Genomic DNA, 16313 nt, shown 5'->3' with positions numbered 1-16313 from the left:
CTGCTCTACTTACAGATCAGACAGTGAGATGTGCCTTCCATTGTTCTTCTCAGTGATCTGACCTGACGATGTTTCACTGAAGCTGAGAAGCTGAAGCTGAGCCCGCCTTCTTCCTGCTGCTAGTCCGTCTGCTGCTCTATGGAGACACTGAGAGAGGAGGGGCTGCAGGTTACTGACACTTTCATCACTCATGGTTCGTTGATAACGTTTGTTTTCTGATGAACAAGGAGGAAATTAATTACTGTTTTTATTCAGGAACAAGAATTTGATCAAAGTAAATGTTTAAAATGTCAGATTAATATTTATTACATTAAAACACAGGATGAATCTGGACTAAAGGAACATGGAGGAGCTTCAGCTGAGGAAATGAGGAAGACTATGGAGAAGGTTATGGATGTGATGAAGAAAACTTATTCTTACTTTATTATCAGGAATATTCAGAAAGAAAATGAATTTCCAACCATAACAAACATAAACATATGGAATCTACTGGAGTCTGTTCTGGAGGATCAGAGATATTTTATCCTGTTGTAACATTTTCTCTAATAAATAATCCTGCTGTATTTTTATAATACTGAGAAATGGAGCAATAAGAGACCAAATTATTAATATTTACTGGTTAAACTGGTGGATGCTGTAAATATCTGCTGTACTGAAGGATGTTGTTGGACCAGCTGATGGTTTGTGGCTGAACGTCTAAAAACGTCAGTGAAGAAGAAGAAGAGCAGACGACCTCTGACCCTGCTGGAAGATACAGAAACATGTTTAAATAAAATAAACTGCTGGGAGTTAATTTGGTAAATGAGATCAATAAACTCTGAAACCAATAACGTCTGATCAACAGGAGAGACAGAACGATTCAGTCATCATCATCATCATCATCATCATCATCATCATCATCATCATCATCATCATCATCATCATCATCATCATCATCATCATCAGAAATATCCGGACTCTTGGCAGAACCGCCTGAAACCAGAACCAAGGCGTAGAGCTGCTCAGGAGTGACTAGAAATACAAAAACTAGAGCAATAAAAGCAAAACAAACAAACATCATTATCTAATTACAGAAATAATTCCTCATGAATTTTGAGGCGATTCATGTAGCAGCTTAATGAAGGAACAAGGTTTTGACTAATCTGATAAAAATCAACGAGGTGCTTTATAACAGAGGACCGGTACCGGTCCGTGGACCAAGTGGTACCGGGCCGCACAAGAAATAATGAAATATTTCCGTTTTATGTATTGAGTCTGGAGGATCTTTTATTTTGAAAATCCTATAACCGGATTCTGTCGGTTACATCTTGAGCGGCAACATGGAGCCACAAGCAGCAGAATGAGTCAGAAACACCAGCAACAGCAACACCAGAAACAGCAGCAACACCAGCAACAGCAGCAACACCAGCAACACCAGCAACAACAGCAACACCAGCAACACCAGAAACACCAGCAACACCAGCAACAACAGCAACACCAGCAACAGCAGCAACAACAGCAACACCAGCAACACCAGAAACACCAGCAACACCAGCAACACCAGCAACAACAGCAACACCAGCAACACCAGAAACACCAGCAACACCAGCAACAACAGCAACACCAGCAACAGCAGCAACAACAGCAACACACCAGCAACAAACCACAGAAACACCAGCAACACCAGCAACACCAGCAACAACCAACCAGCAACACCAGGAAACCACCAGCAACAACAGCAACACCAGCAACACCAGCAACAGCAGCAACACCAGCAACAGCACAAACAACCATCAACAGCAACAACACCAGCAACAACACCAGCAACAGCAGAACACACAGAAACACCAGAAACAGCAGCAACAACAGCAACACCAACAACACCAGCAACACCAACAACACCAGCAACACCAACAACACCAGCAACACCAACAACACCAGCAACACCAGCAACACCAGAAACAGCAGCAACACCAGAAACAGCAGCAACACCAGAAACACCAGCAACACCAGAAACAGCAGCAACACCAGAAACAGCAGCAACACCAGAAACAGCAGCAACACCAGAAACACCAGAAACAGCAGCAACACCAGCAACAGCAACAACACCATCAACAGCAACAACACCAGCAACACCAGCAACAGCAGCAACACCAGAAACACCAGAAACAGCAGCAACAACAGCAACACCAACAACACCAGCAACACCAACAACACCAGCAACACCAGCAACACCAGCAACACCAACAACACCAGCAACACCAGCAACACCAGAAACAGCAGCAACACCAGAAACACCAGCAACACCAGAAACAGCAGCAACACCAGAAACAGCAGCAACACCAGAAACAGCAGCAACACCAGCAACAGCAGCAACACCATGGTTTCTCTGTCCTCCCCGGTTCGCAGCAACTTTGCGGAGACTTGACCGGTCCGCGGTACTGAAAAGTTGGGCCCACTGCTTTATAAGATCATGTTTGGACCTGAAATCAACAGGAATCCTGATTAACTCAACACTACGACACCATGAACTAAAACACAACATAAACTTCGCATGTCTGCATATCCGAGGGCCTTATGCACGCACCGTACTACCTGCTCCCCGTGCTACTCTAGGACCACCTGTCCTTAGGTGTTCTGTCCCACCTCGACCCCGGCAGAGACAATCTTTCTGGGTGGCACAAAAGGTCGTCATCTTTGCCCCTCCATAGGGCTTCTTCTCAGGTGTGCACCTTGTCGCTGCACCTCGAGTTTCAGGCGGAGCCTCAGTTCTGCTTTCTTCTTCCATAAGTTGTGATGAGCTACTTGTTTCCCTCGCGCTCTCAAGCTGCTTCTCTCGGGTCTGCGTGATGACTTTAACCATGTCTGCGTCTGTGTGATGATGTCAGCTGCTGGTGTTTGTTCCTCTGTTGCCGGATGTCTTCTCGATGGAGGACGCGGTGTGCTTCCTCATCCATCGTCAGCTGATGATACTTTTCTTTGTTTCTTGTGCATGCTTGCTGGCTGGTCTTTTCTTTTCTTGTCAACATTACATCACGAACCACTCCAGCAAGAGGGAGCCAACTTTTCTTTGTCTCGGGTTGATGTTTCAGTTCCTCATTCTTGGAACCAACTTCCCCCCTTGCTTCAGGTCTGAGTGACAGTAGCTGTGTAGAAGCGGATGCAGTTCTGTTGAGTTCTCCTCATTTTCCAAACGATCTGGGCGGCCGGCTTCCTCCGGTTTCTTCCCCAGATTTTCCTCCTCAGAGTGATCATCCATCACTCCGTCTCTCTGTCGGTTCAAGTTGTCTGTCTGCAAAGAGCCTTTAGCGCCTCAGGTGGGGATGCAAAACAGAGTACTTGGCTACTAGCTTCACTGTCTGGATCTGGTCACTTGTCCTCAATAAAAGCTCTTCCTCACCTGTACGCCATACAGTTACTGCGAGGGCGGTCACTGCGGTCGTCTCTCGGACAGTCACCGACAATCCCACTCCCTTTGGATTATCACACTGAGTTGCTATTCAGAAACACACTTCTGTTTTTACACACATAGAAACAAGGACCCTTCCTACTGTTATTCGTCCTGAGTCCCTGTTTACTTCAGGTTCCTGTTCTGGCGCCACTTGTCGTTGCACAACCCCCCCCCCCCCCCCCCCTTCTTTCTCTACTCTCTCTCTCTCTACTTCCTCTTCTGAGAGGGGAGATGTGCTACCAGCTCTCCTTCTAACGGGTTAATTGAGTTTCCTAAATCTGCTGGGATTTACCCTGCCCAGAACTGAAGTAAACTCTGTTTAAGCTGGTTTATAGAAACGATTCGCCTGGTTTCTGACGGCCTACATCCAGGTGTCCCACCCTTCTTCCCCCTGTGAATTAGCCAGACTGAGCAGCCTACAGCCAACTAGTTTCACAGAGCACACCTGTTAACGGTCGCTCCTTCTCTATTTTACAACCTGCTCTTGTTATTGAACCAGGTAGGTTTTAGTGACTCAGTGAGTCCCAAGGATGATGTTTTACATTTGGGCTACCAGCAACCTAAAAACATTTTCCACTTTTTCCTCTCCAGAATCAAACATCATAAATATTTTACAACCATCAAAGAACTTTAAGGTGACTCATTAACTGAATGTCCACAACATCTTTTAGATTTTCTTTATGCTAAATATTTTATTAGTAAGGCAGTTTTGCAAGGGTCAGTACAGCTTAATTCAGTAGCAGAAATAATCAAATAAGTAAAATCAATCATCTAGTCTATCTTTCCCTACTGCTGACACTGAGAACTAAAGAAGGGAACCTTTGAGAGAGACGGACGGAGTTTGGCGTTTCGAACCCCAGACCTGGCCTGATGATGAAGAAGGTGCTGCAGCAGGAGGAGGAAGTTGATCGATGAAGGCAGGAATCTCTGTAGGTCTGATGAGCTTCTTCTCCGCATGGATGGTGAGGTCACACAGGACTTGGTGCTGGCAGGAAAAAAGGCACCAGTTCTTCTTCTTTGTCTTTGGGGTCTGAACCCAGCCAATGAGAGAAGTGTGATGTGAAGCCACAGGTTGTGGGCCTGACGGGTTGGTCTCCATGAGCAGGACAGTCTTCGGCTCCGTGGCCCCGGCTCTTCTTCAGCTGCAGAGTTCTTTGTCCATCTGGATCTTGGCTCGAAGCTGCCTGGAGGATCCAACAAAAGGTTCCTCTTTTGCTCCCACCTTTTATAGGGTTTATCCACCATTTTGGTGCGTTAGCATTGGTTAGCACTGATGCTGTGCTTGTTTCATTGGCTGACTGCTTAGACAGATGATCTCATATCCATCAGTGTCTTACAGACATTATGTCCTGATGTCTGTGCTGATGTCTCAGGGTTGATCAACCTCCTACATTTGTTGCCTGCACAACCTTTTCTCTGAAACGTTTACGTTGCTCAACAATCTGTTTCTAAATAAGGCATTGATCATCTCTGCTCTCCTGTTAGTTCCCCTTTTTCCCTTAACCTTTGACCTTTCACCTACCATCTACCTCCAACATATCAGTGATGTTTAATTACAGTTACATGTTTTACACCATTTCAAGTTCAATGTCAAAATCACATTTATTTTCTTTAGCTTCTCTGATTTAGCATTCATTTATACTTTTATAACTTATTAATTACTCTTATTATAATCCTAATGTGAGTTATTACAGATGTTTTTCTGAAAAGAAACCAAGAATAATCCATGATTCTAATTATTTGATACCAAAGTTACAGTTACTTGTTTTTCTTGTAAGTGTTCCCACAAATGTAAGTGTAAATATTATTACAAGTAAACCAATATTAATATAAGTATTTTACTTTGAATCTTATCAAATTACTCAAAATGTTTAGATTTCATTCTTTAAAACTTTCATGCTTTAAAATAAGGAATAGTCTCAGCTATTTTTATAAATCTGCAGGCTGGAAACTTACTTCCTCTTTTTCCAGGAAACCTGCTTTTCCTGTTTCATCTCTTTATCTGATTATGATTTCTGATGATTAGATAGAAAAAAGAATTAAAGCAAAGTTTGCAGGAGACAAAAACAACCAGATTGATTTTATTGAAGTTTTAATTTACTGTTGGGCCTTGATGTCACTTGTGTGATTAATTTTAAAGATAACTTTATTTATTGTTACTGTTAAACTAAAATCTCCAGCATGAAGTGGGATGAGCTCGGGTTTTTTTGACAATAAGCAATTAAATTTTAGAGATCACAGTTTGGTTTAAATCTTACACTTTCCATAGGATCCACTAGTTTACCAAGTTAGTGGATCCTAACTTACCAAAAACATTTACCAAAATGTTTCAGCCAAAAATATGTTTCTGTTTTCTAATCAGTTTTTGCTGCTCTTGTTAAAAACAGATATTGAAACATTGGTGTGTCTCCAGGAACACAAAGCTCAGTGGGTGTTTTTAAGGGTTAGGAGGAAGAGGAAGAGCTGAAGTAGAGAACAGAACAGAAGTTATGCAGCAAACTGACGGCACTTTGTGTCACCAGGAGGCTCAGACAACAAGGACAGAACTGCTGCACACGATGGTAAGTAAAGATCTCTGTGCAGCTGGAGGCTGTTTATATGTTGGATGTTTAGTTTTAGTGCTGAATAAATAAACAAATAAACAAATAAATAAATACATAAATAAATAAATGTAAGGTTTTTAGGCTTTTCTGGGAGACAATCTGTGTTGGTACAATTATTATTATTATTATTATTATTATTATTATTATTATTATTATTATTATTATTATTATTATTATTATTAAAGAATCTTTACAAATTGTAACATTTCAGAGTCTGTGAATAAAAATGATTTTTGTTTTCACGTCTCTGCATGAAGACAGGAAACGATCTAATTATGTAAGGTTTGGAGCAAATCTCTCATTTTACTGATTTATTAAATTCAAATTTCCAAGTTTATGCTGCAATTTGAAAATATGCATGGAGATGAATATCAATTCCCCTGCTAAATAATTTTGTGCACAGTGTATGAGAGGATTATGCAAATGAAAAAAACAAACTATTATGGCTAAAATGATCAATTAAAATAGGTTAAACATATTTAAATTTAATCCCATTAGAACTTTGTGTAAAATCCCAAACATAATCTTATAATCTGTGTAATTTTCCAGCCTCTTCAATAAGGCAAAGAGACAAACTACAAATGATCATCCAGTTTTATGGATTCACACGTTTCAAGTTCCTCATTTGTATAAATCAGTTTTAAACCCATCATTTTTTTGATCAGGTTTTCTGTCCCAGTTTAAAACCTTTTTATGGATTTTTTGATGCTTATTTTTTTTTCTTGCTGTTCTTTATAATTTATCTGGTAAAATTACTGATGTGGCATTTTTAGCTTTGAAAGCCTGTAAAGAATAAAAACAGGAGAAATGGATTTTATCAGGATTGCATAATGTAACAGAGTTTATTATTAATTTGTGGGTCTGAAACTGAAACAATATTTTTATTGTGTTTTTCTCCCATCTTACTTGTAGCTGGTGGTAAACTTGCTAGTCTGCTGCAGAACATGGTGACTAGTTTTTCCGTTATTTTTGGGTTGATTTTGTTCATGCTGCTTCTAATCCTCTCGGTGAATTTTGCTGGGAAACATTTGTTAGGTTTTTTGCCAGCCTGAAGGCGACGGTCGTTTTGTTGAGAGCTAATCTGTAGATTTAAATCTTTGTTTTCTGACAAAGTCTCGTCATTTTATCTTGTCTTTGCAGTTAATCATTAGATGAAATGATGAACGGAGAACCTCTACATCGTCTGCTCTGTAAGGTTTCACACATTCTTTGTGTCTATTTTAATATTCAAATGGTTTTCAGCTTCATGGAGAATGATAATAGCAGAAATGTTCATGCAGCCCAAGTTTGAGCTCAAACTGTGTAGAAGAAGTTAGTCAGAGGAAATGTGTGAGTCTAAAAATCCCCAATCCTGCTTCAACTGAGACTCATGATAAATTCATCATTTATGTTTGGTTAAACAGAAATCTACAACCTGATTCAAATAATAATGTTCCTGGTGATTATATAGAATAGATCAGTGGTCCTTAACCTTTTTTGAGGTACCGAACCCATCAGTTTCATATGCACATTCACTGAACCCTTCTTTAGTGATAAATAAAATACTTTTTTTTTCCTAATTCAAGACATACTGTAGGTACATGTTTTTTTGCTGGTGCACAAAATGAGCCGTGCATGAACGTCACTTTGCTCAAAGAACAAAACCATGAACTCACAGCAAGTTACAGTGTTACTTTATTCTGGCCCCCAAAAAATATTTCGGCCCCATAAAAGAATTTCAGCCCCCAAAATATTTTTTTATTATTCTACTAATTAAAAATAAATTTGGATTTTTTTCACAGAATAAAAATTCTTTAATAACTAATTTTTTTATTTTATTTTAAATTTAATTTGTTTTTTGTCGTTTTGAATCCACAAAATACTTTTTTGGGGCCAGAATAAAGTTTTGCACAAATTACATACCTGCAAATCAGTGAGACTCCTGCTGCTGTTTTTGGGAGACCAGTTCAGAGAGGCGTGGCTTCAGAGAGGCGTGGCTTCACCTTGGCAGGTGCATCTTCAGAGCAAAGTCTGTTCATTTTCTGCTTTTTTGCTCGACATATTTAGTATGGATTAAAATATTAAGAAAGAAACCACGCGACGTACAACTACGACAGCCGCTGATACTGCGCGCACTAAATTCCCCGCAGCCCTGATTGGCCGAGCAATGTAACATGATCCTCTGCAGCCAATGATGGCCAAGCGGGGCGGGTCATCACGACTTTACACAGGTGTGTCTTTACCTCCGCGGCAGAGGCTCCGCCGAACCCCTGAGACCGACTCATCGAACCCCTGGGGTTCGACCGAACCCAGGTTAAGAACCACTGGAATAGAATCTTTATTTACATATAAATTATTCATACTCATCACTTATGAGTAAATACTTATTTACTCATACTTCACTAAGCATAAAGACAAGCAGACAAACCACTTTTTACCTGAAATGCTGCAGAACTTCAGCTGTTTTTTGGACTCTTATTAGTTTTCATGACTCATTGTTATTTTATGGTTAACTGTCATGATGTGAGGTTTAGTGTGAACCTAAACGCAGTAGGCAGACAGAATGAGTTGATGATTTAATAAATGAAAAAACAACTTATAAAAATACAGGGACAAAATGCAAACAAGCTTTAGGAGCAGAAGAGAAGAGAGCTGACATGACTGACAAGACAAAGCGGTGAGACAGAGAGGCTTCAGTACTGGGGAAGGTAACGAGCAAAACCAGGCGCTGAACTGATGAACATAATGGATGCAAGAGAGAGCAGCTGATCCGGAGGCAGCAGAGGGTAGAGAGAAGAGCTGGGAGGGAGAAGACAAGAAAACACTAAGAACAAAGAAAACTATTGGCAAGACATGAGAGGAAACTATAAAAGAAACAAGGCTGATCTAAAACTAACAGGAACTCAGGACCAGAGCTGTGGTTCTGGAGACCGGTCTTGGTTTTGGACCATTTCTCGATGCTCTCGGTTTCGTCTCGGTCTCAGGCGCCGACACTGAAGAATAACTAGACCTGGAGTAAAAATAAGAAATGAACAGAACTAGAACTACAAAGGGCTGAAATAAAATAAAATAAAAACAAGACAAATCTAACAAAAATAAACAATATTAATGAAACTAATATGACCAACAAGGGTTAAACTAAAGTGAACTAGAAATTAAAACTAAGACTAAAGAACAGAAATAAACAGTAACACTCTACAGCTACTGGCAAAACTGATTAAATATTTTTTATTTTTACCTAAAATTGGGCTAAAATCATAAATGGTCTGTAATTTTATAGAGCTTCATCCAGTCCAGAGTAACTCAGAGCTTCACTCTATAGCAGCTCTGAACTGTTGGTTCAATGGTTTCTAACCACAGCTGTGACAGAGGAGAACAGCAACACACTGCTTTCACCACAAACCCACCAGATACACTTCATTCACTCACCTGTATGGAAAGTTTCATTATTTCATGTAACTGAAGATGTTGCATGGACACATGAATATGAAGATGTTTGTTTCAGCTCAGTGATACAGTTGGAGTTCAGAACGGTTGAAGACAATGCAGCTCCTGACCTGAAATGATCAGATTTCTATTAGAAATATCATTTTATTATTTACTGCTGGACTGATTACAGTTACATCTTATTGGTAGAAACTGAGGAGGAGATAAATGTATTCACTAAAGGTTATTCGTTTTGCTCACTCCTCACATGGACTCATCTTTGGTTGCAGCAAAGAATGAAATGTTTTAGATCTTTTGTTTTTTGGGCGCTGCGTTGTAGAGGGCGGAGACGTTTCCTTCAGTCAGGCTTCACCCAGTTATATTTTACATGTGTAAAATAAAAACACTTGGAAAGTATAACTCCACAAGATCCTCAAAGTAAACTGTGCAATTCAATATCAGAATCAATTTACTAGTTACATAATGACCAGCCTCATAAAGACGTGTTCATATATTCCTAATAATGCCCATAAAAATATGTTCCCTGTGTTTTAACATCATTGTAGTTTTGATCTTTCTGCTGTGCTTCACAACAAAACAAGGTCAGTAAATTAAAATCAGTTCTTTATTGCAAGAACTATTTATTTTTAGAATTAATGGATAATGTAGTAAAATATCTCATAACAATCATATCATTTTGTCACTGGGATTTTTCTGACTGTAAAATAATCATCAGCACTTTCTGCCTTCAGTCTCTCCAGTTGATCTGACTGTGAGTCCCAGCAGATCTCAGTTCTTTAGAGGAGAATCAGTGACTCTGATCTGTGAGGATGAAAACGGACCTGATGGATGGACTGTGAGGAGAAACACAACCAGAGGAAACAGGACGCGATGTGAAGTATGGGGGAAATTAAATGGTTCTACCTGTAACATGAACTACATGCACCCATCAGATACTGGTCTGTACTGGTGTGAGTCCATGTCTGGATCCTCCAGCAGCAGCAGCAGCATCCAGCTCTCTGTCTCTGGTAAGATCAGACTGTGGAGTTAGTGTTGCTGAAGCTGTGTGGAAATGGATGAAATGCTGTAGTTTGTCTCTGTGTTGAGGTGGATCAGTGATCCTGCAGAGTCCTGTCCTCCCTGTGATGGAGGGAGATGACGTCACTCTGAGCTGCAGAGCAAAGAATCCAACCCACAACCTCCCAGCTGCTTTCTATAAAGATGGCTCCTTCATTGGTGATGGACCATCAGGTCACATGACCCTCCTCCATGTTTCCAGCTCTGATGAAGGCCTCTATAAATGTAATGTCAAAGGTCATGGAGAGTCTCCATCCAGCAGGATCTCTGTTGAAGGTCAGAGGTCAGCAGCTTCTCTGTCTGCTTCAACCTTCATCAGGAGACAAGAAATAAATTATTACCTTTGTTTCATTTCAGAGAGAATCTCCTCCACTCCTCCTTCATCCTCCACTCCTCCATCATCCTCCACTCCTCCTCCTCCTCCTCCTTCATCTCTTCCCACCATCTCAGTCGTTGTTTCCATTTCTATCTTTCTGGTTTTGCTCTCATTAATTCTTCTGGTTCTTCTGGTGAGACGATGTTTCTGCAGGGAACCTGAAGGTGAGCCTTAATAATATTTTCATTTATTTCAACAGGTTTACAATTTGTGATATTTATGTTTTGCATGTTTTGCTTGTTCAAAAACTCCAGCCAGGTTTAATGAAAGTTTCTCTGATGAGTTTTGATGTTTGTTCTGTTTTATTTCAGATGAAGCAAAAGATGAAAAGGAAATCACCTACAGTGAACTGAAAACCTTCAGAAATCAGCAGCAGCCAATCAGAAGCAGCCGAGGTAAAACCTCACATCCTGTAGCTGTTAAAGTTCAAACTTATTATTTCTCAGACAAAATCAAACATGGTTTCCATTTTCTGCTGCAGAGTAAAAATCTTTATCTGTTCAACTGATCATTCATAAACACAAGAGATAAATTTATTACGAAGAGAAATTGTATTATTCTGCATAAAGAAGGTTTTTGATTTAGTCTCTGCTTCATTGATCTAATCAGAAATCAATCAGAAACACTTTGATTTTGATTCAGCTGAATTTTGTCTATTCTACATTTTTTCTTTATCATCAGATTATATTAATTCAGTAAAACTCTTGTCTGTTTTCTCTGCAGATTAACTTCTGCTGTGTAATAATTTTCTTCACCATTTCCAGCTAATAGATCAAGTTTTTTCAGAATTTTACAGTACAAATATTTACACTGTAAAATTCTGGCAACCACAGCTGCTGGTATTTTAATATAAATTAGAGACTTTTATTTTTCATGTCCAGTTCAGGTTTAACTCTTCAGTTAGATGGTTTTGGTAGCTGTTCACTGCTCCTCTGAGCGTTTCTGCAGCCTGTGGTTATTAATGCTAACAGCTAACATGCTAACAGCTAACATGCTAACAGCTAACATGCTAACAGCTAGCGGGCTAACAGCTAACATGCTAACAGCTAACATGCTAACAGCTAGCGGGCTAACAGCTAACATGCTAACAGCTAACATGCTAACAGCTAACATGCTAACAGCTCTGTGGTCGTCCAGCTTCCTGTTATTGAAGGAAACATTCAGGTGTTTATAATCCACTGCAGGTCTTTCATTTTAAAAAGTTAACTGTGATGTTTTCTGTGTTTACAAGAACTTTTAACAGAGTGAATTTATTTTGAAGATGTTTTAAAACAGTAAATGTTATGACCAATTATTTTATTTACATATTTTTTGTTTTCCTTTAAATCTATTTCCCTCATGTTCCCTGTGCTGACCTTTGAACCATAACTTTAATTTTCCTCATCCTGAATATTTTATTAAGTAAAATCCTGTTCAGTGTTTTATTGTTCCTTTTTAAAATATTAATTTTCTCAGTTGCTTTGATCCATTTATCAAATCAATTTATACAACAAAACAGAATAAATGACCTGCAGAATCCAGTTTCTTTCTCTAAATCATTAATTCATCCTCAAAGTTAAACATCTGTATTAATAAACATGTCAGTTCATCAGAATAATAAATTCTTGTTTCACTGAGTTTAGACCAAATAGTCACATTAAACTGATTCTGGAGGAAAGTTCTGATGTAAACTATGGATAAAGTTTAGATAACTTGTATTGTAAATTGTAATTATGGGAGATGAACAGCAAGAGACTGGAGAAGATGAACATTTATGATTTTATTGATTTGTTGACAGAAAGGAAAAGACAGAACTGCAGAGAACAAATGGAAAAAATTGATTGATGGAAACTAGAATCATGTCTAGAAGAATCATAAATTCGTCTGACATTTCCTCTATTCTTCCTCCTAACTCTTCCTCCTCCTCCTCCTCTTCCTCCTCATCTTCCTCTGTTGACTCGTCCAAATCTTCGTCCTTCATCATCAGAAATGTAACATCATGTTGGACAGATTTAGAATAAAAACTAATAGAAATGTATTAAAATATGTTTGGCATATTAAGACAACCTGTTCAAACATTGATCATGTTGAGACTCATATTAATAACATTTATGCTTCAATGTTGGAGGTTGAAACCTTTCAGCAGAGACCCTACAATCCATTTTAATCAACATGATGAAATCAAATGTAAATATAGAAAACAGACATTTTCCATTCAGTCTGATGGTGTCTAGTGAACAAAGACTCTCAGGGTCTATTTGTGTCTCGTTAACATTTATTTAACAGAAGTGAGCAGCTCTGTGGTTTCTGATTATTACAAACATTTATACATTTACATGTTTGACATTAATTAATAACAAGAGTGTAAAAAAAAACTGTTAAAATGTGAGTCTAGATTATTTCTCTGAAATAATGATTCAACCAAGTTCTTTTAATTTAATGTCTAAAGATCCACTTTTATCTGCAGTAATATTATTTATTGCAATAATGTTATTTATTGCAATAATGTTATTTATTGCAGTAATATTATTTATAAATGTTTTCCAGATCCAGCTCTGGTTTACTCTGCAGTGAGAACTGGAGACATTGAATATGGACAGATAAACATCAGAGAAACTGGAAACCATCAGAGGAGCAGAGGTAGAGTCCAGACTCTGGTTTTATTGTTCAGTTATAGTTTAATATTTTAGTTTTAATGTCTTTATAGAGTTTTAATAGTAACTTTTTAGCTCCTCTCTAACAACGTTGGACTCTTAAACCACCAAACTTCCTGCTGCTGTTTTTTAGTCAAGTTTCTCAAGCAGCAAACATCCTGAGTTCACCACAGGAAACTTCTGACGGTTTTATAAATAAAACCTGCGTGGGTCCAAACTGAACCGACTCGGTGCGGTTCTGAAGGTGTCAGTGTGTTTCTGTGACTCAAAGCTCTGCTTGTGTGTTTCAGAGGAAGTGAGCAGCTCTGTGGTTTATACATTCATATGTTGGACTGTTACGGTGCAACCAGTAAGGCACAAGGACAAAGACATATATAAAAAATATTTTCGATTTATTTCTCCAAAAAGTCTTAACAAAAGCCTTTCAACAACAAATCTAAAAAATATAACGAAATGGGCCCAAAAGAAATCAACTAAGGCAGACCTAGCTCAGGATAACAAACCAAAAACTGACCTCACAATGAACACATGAATTTATACACAGAGATGAGACACAGACAAACCATGCATAAACATAAATAACTCATTCATTTGACTACAACACAACTATAAAAACAAAACAAATAACACCAAAATATTTGAGCAGTTGTGCTGTTAGTAGAGACTCTTCATCATCAAGTCCTGCTTCCAGCAGCCTGATGGTTTGTTCCACTTCCTGGTTTTTGCCTTTCAACCTTCCTTCAAACTCAGCAAAACAAAATAGTTCATGATTCACAGAAACAAAAGGAGTTTATTAAATGTGTGCATCCATAATAGTAAACAACCTCATGCAATAAACACAAAAAGAGTGAAATTATAAATATATTGTGTGAAAACATTGAAATAAATACTAACACTGGGGAACAGATGGAGGAACCTCCACATGGACAATAACAGCAGAACCACTAAAAAGCTTTTCTATCATAAAACATCTGAACCCTAACAGAACCTCTAACATCTGTTGTTCAGAGATGGATCCGGGTCCAGTTTACTCTGCAGTGAGGACAGCAGGCATCAGACCCAACAGAACCAGAGGTACCGACTCTCCTCCACTAAACTTTACTGGTTTTAACCTGCAGACTGGAAACACTGGAAACAACATGTCTGATGAAATGGTGACCTGAGGAAGAGGAGGAGGATCTTCATCTCATCACTTCCTGTTGAAACTTTTTAACTTCAGGAAAAACTGGAGGAAAACAGACAGAAAGAAAATCAGGAGAATAAAGAATCAAATCAAATTCAACTTTACTGTCACAAGAACAAAACAATGAAATGCAGTTTGCTTCCATCCAGTAAGAGAAGAAAAATATATTTATACAAATTTAAGTTTTTCATAAACCGGAGCAGATTATAGAGTATTTACAATAGTGACTAATAGCTCAGTGCAGGTAGTTAGTGGTTTATCAGTCTGTGTGTTGCTGGGTAGGAGATTACAGCCTCATATGTTCAGACGTCAGGAGTTCAGCAGTGAGACGCTGTGGGGAGGAAACTGTTCCTGTTCCAGTCCGTAGCTCCTGTAGCGCCTCCCAGAGGCCAGTAGGGGGAAGAGTCTCTGTGCTGGGAGCCTGACGACTTTCCCAGCTCTTTTCAGACGCCACTTCCTGTAGATGTTCTCTGAGACAGGAAGTGATGCTCTGGCAGCTTCCACCTCCCTCTGCTCCACCTCCTGGTCCGAGGCGGAGCAGCTCCGGTACCAGCTGGTCAGGATCCTCTCAGTGGTGCAGCGGTAAAACTTCACCAGGAGTCTGAGGAAGAAGAGGTTCTGGGTCTGAGGAAGAAGAGGTTCTGGTTCTGAGGAAGAAGAGGTTCTGGTTCTTAGGAAGAAGAGGTTCTGGGTCTGAGGAAGAAGAGGTTCTGGTTCTGAGGAAGAAAAGGTTCTGGTTCTCAGGAAGAAGAGGTTCTGGTTCTGAGGAAGAAAAGGTTCTGGTTCTTAGGAAGAAGAGGTTCTGGTTCTGAGGAAGAAAAGGTTCTGGTTCTTAGGAAGAAGAGGTTCTGGTTCTGAGGAAGAAGAGGTTCTGGGTCTCAGGAAGAAAAGGTTCTGGTTCTTAGGAAGAAGAGGTTCTGGTTCTCAGGAAGAAGAGGTTCTGGTTCTTAGGAAGAAGAGGTTCTGGATCTCAGGAAGAAGAGGTTCTGGTTCTTAGGAAGAAGAGGTTCTGGATCTCAGGAAGAAGAGGTTCTGGTTCTTAGGAAGAAGAGGTTCTGGTTCTCAGGAAGAAGAGGTTCTGGTTCTCAGGAAGAAGAGGTTCTGGTTCTTAGGAAGAAGAGGTTCTGGTTCTCAGGAAGAAGAGGTTCTGGTTCTCAGGAAGAAGAGGTTCTGCTGAGCCTTCCAGACCGACTTGGACCAGCAGGTCGTCCAGGTCGGATCCTCAGAGATTTGGACGCCCAGGAACTGGAAGCTGCTCACACGCTGCTCCACCGTCCCCCTGATGTGAATGTGGGTCAGCGGTTCTCCTGAAGTCCACCATGAGCTCCTTGGTCTTCCCAGCATTGAGCAGCAGGTTGTTGGTGTGACGCCACTGACCTTCCAGCTCCTCCCTGTAGGCGGCGCTGTTTCTGATGAGGCCTCACTGCGGCGCCGTCTGAGAACTTGATGATGGGATTTGAACCATCAACTGGTCTGCAGTCATGGGTGAGAAGGGAGCAGAGGAAAGGACTCATCACAGCCTTGTGGTTCCCTGGTGATTATGGTGATGATAGATGAGCAGCGGTTATCCAGCCGGACATGTTGGGGTGGACTGGTCAGACTGGTC

At 39.9% G+C, this 16313-nt stretch overlaps 3 protein-coding genes and 1 long non-coding RNA gene across 6 annotated transcripts in view; 1 reads left to right on the top strand and 3 right to left on the bottom strand.

The window, feature by feature from the left end:
* LOC116732605 (high affinity immunoglobulin gamma Fc receptor I-like) overlaps positions 1 to 747 on the bottom strand; it is a 185917-nt gene extending 185170 nt beyond the window's left edge. Inside the window, exons 1-2 of the mRNA XM_032582911.1 lie at positions 617 to 747; positions 14 to 147 (exon numbers count right to left, since the gene is read on the bottom strand). Of these exons, the coding sequence (XP_032438802.1) occupies positions 14 to 41 (28 nt within the window). The 5' untranslated portion in view covers positions 42 to 147; positions 617 to 747. The remainder of the gene's footprint in view (positions 1 to 13; positions 148 to 616) is intronic.
* The window catches only part of LOC116732561 (muscle M-line assembly protein unc-89-like), a 444643-nt gene that overhangs the window by 235615 nt on the left and 192715 nt on the right, over positions 1 to 16313 (bottom strand). The gene's annotated exons all lie outside the window — the stretch shown is intronic.
* The window catches only part of LOC116732604 (high affinity immunoglobulin gamma Fc receptor I-like), a 218664-nt gene that overhangs the window by 199757 nt on the left and 2594 nt on the right, over positions 1 to 16313 (top strand). The window contains exons 1-9 of one of the 3 annotated variants that reach the window (XM_032582906.1): positions 5877 to 5991; positions 7174 to 7223; positions 10005 to 10040; positions 10191 to 10466; positions 10546 to 10791; positions 10873 to 11055; positions 11203 to 11286; positions 13418 to 13510; positions 14533 to 14598. In XM_032582906.1, the coding sequence (XP_032438797.1) occupies positions 7190 to 7223; positions 10005 to 10040; positions 10191 to 10466; positions 10546 to 10791; positions 10873 to 11055; positions 11203 to 11286; positions 13418 to 13510; positions 14533 to 14598 (1018 nt within the window). In that variant the 5' untranslated portion in view covers positions 5877 to 5991; positions 7174 to 7189. Of the gene's footprint in view, positions 1 to 5876; positions 5992 to 7173; positions 7224 to 8306; positions 10041 to 10190; positions 10467 to 10545; positions 10792 to 10872; positions 11056 to 11202; positions 11287 to 13417; positions 13511 to 14532; positions 14599 to 16313 lie in introns of those variants that run through there. The other 2 variants (XM_032582905.1, XM_032582907.1) reach the window with 2 other exon arrangements.
* LOC116732679 (uncharacterized) lies at positions 2480 to 11526 on the bottom strand. The gene is made up of 3 exons (XR_004341847.1): positions 11516 to 11526; positions 4293 to 4297; positions 2480 to 2821 (listed from the first exon to the last, which is right to left on the bottom strand). It is a non-coding gene; the product is annotated as an uncharacterized LOC116732679 (long non-coding RNA).

Source organism: Xiphophorus hellerii, chromosome 14, assembly GCF_003331165.1.
Source record: "Xiphophorus hellerii strain 12219 chromosome 14, Xiphophorus_hellerii-4.1, whole genome shotgun sequence".
Classification (NCBI taxonomy): Eukaryota; Metazoa; Chordata; class Actinopteri; order Cyprinodontiformes; family Poeciliidae; genus Xiphophorus; species Xiphophorus hellerii.
This window is presented reverse-complemented; position numbering and strand designations above follow the sequence as displayed.